We start from the raw sequence: 10,631 nt of genomic DNA on the forward strand, positions 1-10,631 counted from the left end.
TTTTTACTAAGGGATAAGGCAAGCGCCTGTTCGTCGTACTGCATGTATACATATGTATATGTGTATGTATATGTATATGTATATGTATATATATATATATATGCTTATATGTCTGTACGTATACACGAGTAAATTTACATGTGTATATACATGCACATGTACTTTTAACTATGTTTTATTTTAACTGGTAAATGTACAATATTTGCTTACAACTGACTATGATACAAATGAAATTGAAAAAGTCCTCCTGAAATAGTAGAAATTTAAAAAAAAAAAAAAATTAATAAAAAAAAACGGAAAAAAAAAAAGAAAAAAAAAAAACGGAAAAAAAAAACGGAAAAAACAAAACGGAAAAAGCAAAACGGAAAAAGCAAAACGGAAAAAGCAAAACGGAATAAGCAAAACGGAATAAGCTAAACGGAATAAGCAAAACGGAATAAGCAAAACGGAATAAGCAAAACGGAATAAGCAAAACGGAAAAACACAAAAAGTCAAAACGCAAAAAGTCAAAACGCAAAAACATTAGTGCCAGAAATACACAAAAATACATGAGGCAAAATTATGAGTTTTCTGAAAGGGAAAATTCATGTTTCTATTTTGAATAAGTTTGTTGATTTTTACGCAGAAAAAAATTATGAACGTGTTCAGAACATTTCGGTAGCGAATAACAATGAATTTAAAAAAAAGAAAAGACAACATGCATCGAGTAGATATGTTGAAGAGGACGAAAAAAATATAGGGAGAAAGAGGAAAGATTTTCTTAGAAAAAAGCGGAAAAAAGAATGTGAGAAAGAATTAATTAAATATAATATAAAATGTAGGAAAATAAAGAAAGTCATAAGTAGGAAGAAAAGGAAAAATGAAGACGAAAAGGAATACATACCTTTCCAAGGAAAACAGAACAAGGAAAAATTTAGTGCTTCTTCAGTTGAAGGGAGCGAAAATGAAAAGACATTAATCGACAAAATGGAGGAGGAAAAAACATGTATTTTATCGAAAAATCATGGCAATGTGTTGTCAAGTAAATTAAAGAGGATTAACAAAATAAAAAATTATAGGAGTAATAAAAAAAGTAATAAAAAGTTCACAAGGAGTAAAATAAAAAAAAATTTACATCCTCTGTTGAATAATGGAAAGAATATATTTCTTAATAGAGGATTGAGTCATTATTATCATCTAGCTAATTCTTATAAAAAATTTTTAAAAATTAAAAAAAAAAACAAGAGCATGGAAAAGAATTTTGAAAATAGTATAATTGGGGGAAAATTAAGCAGAACAAAACTAATTACTTCGAAGAATGACTCACCATCACCTACATTAAGGGATGACGAAAATGTAAATAAAGAACAGGAGAAGCAGTTATGTGTTAAAGGAAGAGTAAGAAATGGGTTAAAAGCAACTGACCTAGGTGAAATAAGTGAAAAGAAGATGAAGCAGAAGAAGGAAAAAAAAAAAAAAGATAAAACTTCATCCACGGGAAAAGATTATTGTAAAAAAAGAAAATATCAGTCCCCTCCTCAAACAGATGAAAACATGCAGTTTATTATGTGTAGCAGTTTGGAGGAGCGGTATAAAAGAAACACAAGTAAAACGGAAAATTTGAAAAATAAGAAAATTTCGGTAAAATACAGAATAAAAACTTCAAACACAGTAAGTAGAGATGATTGTACAAAATTTTCAAAAAATATAGAAAAATATGGCGTTAATAATAAAATGAAAAAGGACAAACAAAGAGTGAAGAGAAAAAAGAGCGAAATGATGAACAGGTTTAGGTCTAGTATAAACCAGAGCGTTTATTGTCAGGTCGAGGAAAATATACCGAAAGGATGTACGAGTATTACGCAAGGCACTAACAATACGCAAGATAAAATGGATATTTTTACTTCAAACCCGCATAGCAAAGGGGGGGGGAAAAATAATTCTGAAACTGAACACATTAGTTATGAAAATGATAGTAGTAGTAGTAGTAGTCATTTCGAAGGATCAACGAGTGATATACATGACAGTTTTAGTATCAACCATGATGAGAGGAAAGACCGAAATATTATAGAAAGTGCACAAAGAAAGAAGAGAAAGAAGAAAAAACCGCAAAAAGGAAAGGAAGATATATATAAAGATAACAGTATCATAAATGAATGCAAAAGGAAAGATAACAAGTATAATATCGTTAATGTTACTTCGATCAATGAATTAGTCGAGAGGGGGGTGCGAATCGAAAAAGAGGAGAGACAAGAAGAAAAACAGGTACAACAGGTACAACAGGTACAACAGATACAACAGGTACAACAGGTACAACAGGTACAACAGGTACAACAGGTACAACAGGTACAACAGGTACAACAGGTACAACAGGTACAACAGGTACAACAGGTACAACAGGTACAACAGGTACAACAGGTACAACAGGTACAACAGGTACAACAGGTACAACAGGTACAACAGGTACAACAGGTACAACAGGTACAACAGGTACAACAGATACAACAGGTACAACAGGTACAACAGGTACAACAGATACAAAATCAAAATATGCAGTATATGAAGGAAGGCAGGGAGACCACTTGTTATATCACACAATATAGCAGCAGAGAAGCTGGAAATAACGAATGTTTAAAAAAGGGCGATAGTAACCTTAGTAATTCCAGTGATGGACGAACAAATGTAATTCGTGTGGAGGGGACAAAAAGTACAAAGGGTGAAGAAGATGGGAAAAAGGAAGCTATAGGGGTGAATATCAGGAACGAGGGCAACATCCCTACTGATAATAGGAACAAAGAAAATAACACCACCATTGTTAACAGGAACAGTGAAAACGACTCTACTAGTGTTAACAGGAAGGATGCAGAAAATCCGGCGCTTAACAAGCGCTCAGTGCAGATGGACTGCGCAGAAAAGGGATTTGGGAAAGCGCTGCTAGACAGTAGTAGTAGTAATGGTTTGAATTTAAAAGAGTACCTAATATTAAAGGAGATAAAAACCAAGGAAGATAATGAAATGATTCATCTAAATTTGGATTCAACATTTTTTGTATCAAAAGGGGCAGGATTATATAACTATGGTCAGAATATATGTTTTTTTAATAGTATTATCCAAACGTTTATAAGGATCCCATACGTTTGTAAAGATTTACTTAATAAATTACATTCTCTAAATTGCGAAAAAAAGAAAAGTCGAGTATTTTGTTTCTATTGTTTATTCGAACAGTTCGCTTGTACTATTATATCAAAAAGATGTGTAATAAAAAATATATTAATTCCATATATTAAAAAATATATATGTAATAGTTATCATATAGGGTATCAAGAAGATGTACATGAGTATTTGAGATATTTTTTATGTTCTTTAGAAAAATCTTCTTTTTATTCTTCTATATATATTCAAAAAATGTTCACAGGAGTAACAAAGAATGTAACTATATGTATGAAATGTAATAATGTTTCTTTAAAATATGAACAATATTATGAATTAGCTTTAGATATAAGTTCTTCTAATAATTTAGAGGAAGCATTAAAAAAATTTTTATCCAAAGAAATGCTTATGGGAGATAATGGATATTTTTGTGAAAAATGTGGTAAGAAAAAAAAAGCTACTAAACAATGTGTTATTAATAAATTACCAAGAGTATTAACAATTCAGGTAAAAAGATTTTTTATGAATTCTAAACATCATGTTGTCAAAAATCATAAATATCTTTCCTACCCATTATACTTAGATATGAAATATTATGTAAATAACTATGATTTATTTGAAAATAATTTTAATAATAATGTCATATCGTTATATGAAAAAATGAACAAAAATGGAAATAGCCAAAATAGTCATCTTATTAAAGAACACACTACTACTGTTCTTAATTATAAAAATTACAACAACGCTATTGGTGAGTTACGTTTTAACGGTTTAAATATTAGTAGAAGACATTTACATATGAGGAATATGTCAAATGAAGAGAAACGAGAATCTTTCTTTAGAAATGACAACAATACTCCGTATGAAGACGCAGTTCGAACGAGGTACTGCAGTGTATGGGCTGATAAACCCCATGTTCGTGCAGGTTCCAACTACAACAACTACAGCTGCCATAATGATAATGATAATAATTGTAATAATAATGATAATGAGAAGAATGATAATAATTGTAATAATAATGATAATGAGAAGAATGATAATAATTGTAATAATAATGATAATGAGAAGAATTATAATAATTGTAATAATAATGATAATAATGATAATAATAATAATAATAGCAACAACAATAATAATAAGAATAATAATAATAATGAGAAGAATGATAATAAGAATAATAATAATAATGAGAAGAATGATAACAAAAGGGCTTGTGGTGGATACATGGACACGTGCAGCAGCATGCGTGTTTTAAAAGAAATAGAAAGCATGCTCACCAATTTAAAAAGGGAAATATATCGGAAGCAAATGAACAGAAAGGATTCCACATCCAACTTGAAAGACCTTATAATTGAAAAAAGAAAAAGTATTATGAACGAGTTAAGAAAAATAAGATACACTAAATTTTACAAAGATGTTCTTCTAACTATATGCAAAGACTTTAACACAATGAACTATTATGTTAAGACGAATTGTGAAAATAAAAATGTTAGCCAAAAAACTGTTTTGTTGAAGTACAAGGTTGACTATTACCACAAGAGGGGGGGTTATCAGCAATACAGGAGCAGGGGTAGAAAGCAGTTATATATGGCATGTGAAGGATCCAGTGGTGCAAGTAATGCGCGTGATGCGGAAAGACAAAGCGACTATGGAAAACTGGACGAACAGAGAAGAAGAAACAATTTGAACAATTCCATTAATGAAGAGAATGGCTATTTCTCTTACGAGCTAACAGGCCTAATTAAGCATCTCGGATCTGGAACGGAATATGGTCATTACGTTGCCCTCACAAAATCGAACAATAATATTTATTTGCAATGTGATGATAATAATATTTCTTATATTAACAAGCATGACATACTAAATTGTGTAAAGAATGCCTATGTGTTTATATATACTTGCATCAATCCTGGTTTCATTGACTTTTATAATAAATACATTGATGTTTCGGAAAAAAAAAAATTTAATATAAATTTACCTGTATTCGAAAAGCGCGTTGAATTTAAGGAGCGAATAACAATGCCCAAGAAGATGTTCATAAGCAAGTCTCTCCACTACTAATTTTGTTTTGCATTCTATTACGGGGTCGTCCCATATCTTCATATTAAGGATTATGAAGATATGCAGAGATGAACACACGGACAGATGCATTGAGTGAAGATGAAATGAAAGATTGGCTAGGTTAAATTATTTCGTAATACCTTGGCACATATAACATGAAAATATTTAAAGCAGAAAAACAACCACATTGAAAGGCTACGTTGAATGCTTATGCCTACATGTTGGATCCACCCGATAATTTACATACACACCACGCAAAAATAAAAGAAAAGAAGAAATGGGATGAGATCAAAATAAGAGTAGATCAGACGAGATAATGAAAATGTGGAATTTACTTGGGGACGGGGCGTACATATAAAGGATGTACGAAAAATGCGTGGTTTATTTTTTGAGAATATTTTAATTTATAAAAAAGAAACATTCCCTTGATAATATTCTCGATTTTAGTTAATACACTTGAGTATTATTTGTGTTTGGAACTACCTTTTAAAATACATTATAATTCGTTTTTATCATGTTTCTGTTTCGTAATAATTTGTTTTAAATATCCTTCTTGCTATATATATAGCTGGTATATAAACGGCGTGCATACATAGTAACTGTGTATAAAACATATATACTTTGTAAGGAGTTAGAGATATTAAAAGGACTTATGAGATGAAGAATGGTTAATGAATCGTGTATGGTTGTAGCATGTTTGTTGATGGCTGCTTGTTGAAGACACAGTCCATCTCTTTTGTTCAGTAACAAAAAAAAAAAAAAAAAAAAAAAAAAAAAAAACTGGCACTTCTGTTATATTAAGAGGGGTATTTTGCCCCGCCATTTTGATGATTAATTTATGCTTAAGTTTTTAAATTAAATAGCCATTTTAGTTACACCAGAGTTTGATCATACAGAATTTTTACTTTTATTCCTATTTTTATTCCCATTTTTATTCCTATTTTTATTCCTATTTTTTTTTTTTTTTTTTTTTTTCTTTCCCATGCTGCCAATTCATATTTGTTTTAATTAAAATTATTTTCTGCCAAACTGCAAAAATTCGATTTTCCCCTCCATTAACAGTTTTTATTATTCAGAATTTGAATATTTATTTTCATAAATAAATTTTTTGTACCTTTATTAAATCGAATTCGTCCTGCAGTATCAAGGGGTCCTATGGTTACTTGGCTTAACATTCCTTTACAGCAGTATTAGCAGAGTTTGCAGTATTAGCAGCGTTTGCAGTATTAGTAGTGTTTGCAGTATTAGCAGCGTTTGCAGTATTAGCAGCGTTTGCAGTATTAGTAGTGTTTGCAGTATTAGTAGTGTTTGCAGTATTAGTAGTGTTTGCAGTATTAGTAGTGTTTGCAGTATTAGCAGTGTTTGCAGTATTAGCAGTGTTTGCAGTATTAGCAGTGTTTGCAGTATTAGCAGTGTTTGCAGTATTAGCAGTGTTTGCAGTATTAGCAGTATGCGCATGTATATATATATGGATACACCTTGTACTCTTCTAAAATGGCGACTTACCCGCACCCCCAAAAGTTTGAATCATTTTTCTCGTATTAATAATTAGAATAGGGTTGGAGATTTTGGTTACCATGACAAGTGATAGGTGTACAAAAGCTGAACTTTTAATTTTTTTTGAAAAAAAAAAATGCTATATATACAGAATGCGATAAGAAGATAACTTCATATGGAAGCATAACATAAATTTATTTACTTCTTTCAATTTATAAATAGGTCCATCAATATTAGGACGTTCGCATTTATTTAAAAGGGAGCAATTACCGCAAAATGTGCAAATTATTACTGCTAAATTATTCTTGATTTGCTTCTTTCTGTTCCTGTTTTGCTTCCTTTTTTTATCCTTCTCCCTATTGCGGGGTCATTTAGCTCTCCTATTCCTCACTATTTCCTTAATTAGCGAATCTATAGTTATGTTGTCAAGAATACTCTGGATGACCTTATTTAATGTTTTTATATCGTTCGGAATACTCTTATCGAATCGAATTTTTTGAGCTATCCATCCTCCTTCAATTCTTTCTTCACTAGAGTTATCATTTTTACATATGGAGTAAATATTTTTTGAAACATAATAGCATTCAATAATATAATGGGAAATTTTATTATTCATAGCTAATTCTAATAGTTCTTTATATACATCCCCATATGCTGCTAGATAACATTTGTAAGATGTTCTAACACCATTAATAGCTATAAACAATTCAAATTTATTAGGTAATTTATTTTCATCATATACTGTTTCTATTCCAAAATCAACAGTATTCAAATTTAGTGGTTTCCACTTGAGTAGTTGATAAAAATTTCCAGTTATGTAGGGCGAGTGTAAAGGGGTAAATATAATACCATCTGATGTATGCGGTAATTTTTTTGCAATTTGTATTAAATCGCAAATTTGAGTAATTGAATAAAAATCTTTTAAGTAAATTTCAAAAGGGCAGTCCCACTCGTCCAATGTAGACTCCGTGTCTTGTTCAGAAGACTCCTCCAATGAACCCATACCATTTGCACCACTGCCGCTAGTACCACCATCGCAACGTGTATGTATTTGATCATCACTAATGCAAAGTATATTACTGTGTTCACCTCCACTACCGTTATCACTATCATCATCATCATCATGAACACTTTCCCTATGAATTTGAGTACTACTTTTAGTGTGCCGTGTAGAAATGTGTATAGAATTATTTATGTCTAAAGTACTTTCTCCTTTATCATTCATTTTGATAGTATATGAAATACATTTTCTTTTGTTAACGTTTAGAGAGTCGTTTAACGATTCAACTGGATCCTCCGATGTAACAATATTTGACTGAACTTTTTTTTTATATAATTTCAAAGGAGTTATAACATAATTATATGCATTCGTTAATCTTTCTAAATAGGAAAGATTTGTTATATCTTTCCTTTGTATAAATAGTGCATCATAAATTAAATACACTACTTTCTTTTGTTCAATTCCTTTTTTTATATTAAATATTGTATCTTCAACAAGTTCCCCATCTAATAAAGTGAGTTGTTGCTTTATTTTTAAATCTTCGATGGTTGGTATGTGCATATCATTTTTAAAAATTTCATAATTTCTATCAATTAAAAATGTTGTATTTGAAGCTATGAATAAAAAATAACGAACACCATCTGTCTTTTCACATATTAAATATTCCTTATTAAATAAATTTTTTATATTATGCTTTGTTAGAGATACTGGATTACTACCTGGAAAGCCATTTCTTTTCCATTTCAACATTTCGTTGATTTTTGATCGAATTTTTTCCTTCACAAATTCGTTTTCTATTTTTTCCCCCGGACGGTAAATGCTGCTTATCATTCTCACTTGTCGGAAAAGGAAAAAAAAGGAAGAAAATAAAATTACAGAAAAGGAAAATATTACAAATATTTAAATCGTAAATATTGCAACTGGGCACATTTGCATTTCGCTACGCTTGCTGATCCTTCTGCTCCTTCCTTTACTCCTTTGTTTAATTAATGGGTATCTCATTAAGTTTTCCAATAAGGTCATATATATGTTATATCCTTATAAGCTTTCCAAACTCAGCCAATTTTGTTTTTCCCTTTTTGATAACACTTTACCGCTTTTTTCTAATCTCACCCTCTCTTTTATTTTTAAAATATCGTATGGACTTCTTCATATTTTTTCCTCCTCTTCACAAATTTAATACTAAATTATAAGCATACAGATGTCTTTCTACACTTTGTCAAATAGAGAAATATTTATATACTTTTTCAGATGGATTTATTATTTTATTATTTTTTTTTTTTTAAAATGGACCACCAGGTTGATTTTGCATCAAATGATCAAGCATTCGTCGATATGAGGGTGTAAGTACCTGCACGTGATCTTGTATATATAAATATATATATGCATATACATATTGATACGCATGTGCATACAGGTATATGTCTATATGTATGTTTCTTGCGCGTGTTTTATAGGCCAACTTTGCCTGCACAATTATGCTTTATGCCAGTTTGATGAAACACACGTATCATTCAAATTCACCATACATCAATGAATATTCAACAGTTCGAGATTTACATTGAACATTAAACACTGAACATTTTCAGTGTAAAGAAAGGACAGCTTGGTTCAGTTTTGTTGCTAGTGTTTCCCTTGTTCATATAAGTTACTTAATATTTACTCCTTTTTTTTTTTTTTTGCGTTTATTATAGTTCTACCAACTGGTGTACCATTTGCGTTTTACATTTCATTCTGCAAATATATACATACATACATATACATATACATATACATATGCATATTCGTATACAATTTTAATTAAATTTCAAGTATAATTTTAAAAACAAAAAGGTGCCTATTAAAAACATATTTTAAAGTTTTGCCGGTTTTTCCGGTTTTTCCTGTTTTGCCTGTTTTGCCTGTTTTGCCTGTTTGCCTGTTCGTTTGTTCGTTTGTTCGTTCGTTCTTTGTTTTTTGAATTTATTTTTATGGCCCTTTAAAATACGGCGTGTGAAAAATTCTATAAAAATAAAATAAAAATATAATGGTATAAGTATTTGTATATGTATATCCTTGCGTTCATACTGTATTATGCTGCATTTTGTTTGTTATTAATAGGGTTTATATATAAAAAAAAAAAGGGAATAATGTAGAAAGCATATTTAACAAAAATTAGATAATCGTACTACTGGTAACATGAAAAAAATTTTTTTACGAATGCATCCATATGAGTGTACATCCTCTAGAACGTACATCCATATATACATACCCACTTATACATTTTTATTTTTATTTTATGCCAAGTTTAAGAAAGGTTATAAAATGCCACATTCATTTTCATGTTCAGGAATATAACAGCAGATATGTTTTTTCCTTTCCGAAGAATAAAGATTAATAAAACTTATTTTGATGATATACTTACAAACATATATCTTTGTAAGAATTTTACACAAATATTTTTTAATTGAATAAAAGATAAATATTTGACCTTTTTTTTACAGAAAACACGTGAAAAAAGGAAAAACAAATTTTATGTAATTAAAAGGTTCATTACGATTGTGCGTTCATATATGTATATATTATTTTTTTTTTTTTTTTGTCATACATTTATTTATATATATATATGTATATATGTATATATATTTATTTATAAAATAAGAGATAAAAAGTACTATACTTTGTCTGCGTAAATATGATGCATGCTTTTTTGAATTGGCCATTTACACATAGCATGTACGTATGTATGTATATACATACTTGTATGTGTGCTTACTTGTTGCTTTTTTTCAATAGTATTTATATGACTTTTTAACTTAGATTTGTTATTACACTACCTTGCCATACGTGATGTAGAAGCTTTTTTGGAAACTCCGAATAGTTTTGATTAACACATATATTTCTTGATAATTTTTTTTTTTTTTTTTTTTTTTATATTCCTCTTTTTGTTTTAATTTATTGTACA

General features: G+C 29.7%; 2 protein-coding genes across 2 annotated transcripts; one reads left to right on the top strand and one right to left on the bottom strand.

Moving 5' to 3' along the window:
- Positions 1–561: 561 nt before the first annotated feature.
- Positions 562–5,190, top strand: PmUG01_13043700 (ubiquitin carboxyl-terminal hydrolase, putative; the record flags this gene model as incomplete). The annotated part of the gene is made up of 1 exon (XM_029007431.1): positions 562–5,190. The coding sequence occupies one exon, from the start codon at positions 562–564 to the stop codon at positions 5,188–5,190; it is 4,629 nt and encodes a 1,542-aa protein (XP_028863822.1).
- Positions 5,191–7,054: 1,864 nt separating this feature from the next.
- Positions 7,055–8,518, bottom strand: PmUG01_13043800 (mRNA-capping enzyme subunit alpha, putative; the record flags this gene model as incomplete). The annotated part of the gene is made up of 1 exon (XM_029007433.1): positions 7,055–8,518. One exon carries the CDS (start codon positions 8,516–8,518, stop codon positions 7,055–7,057), a length of 1,464 nt encoding a protein of 487 aa, XP_028863823.1.
- Between the last annotated feature and the right edge of the window lie 2,113 nt (positions 8,519–10,631).

This window comes from Plasmodium malariae (genome assembly GCF_900090045.1).
Source record: "Plasmodium malariae genome assembly, chromosome: 13".
Taxonomy (NCBI): Eukaryota; Apicomplexa; class Aconoidasida; order Haemosporida; family Plasmodiidae; genus Plasmodium; species Plasmodium malariae.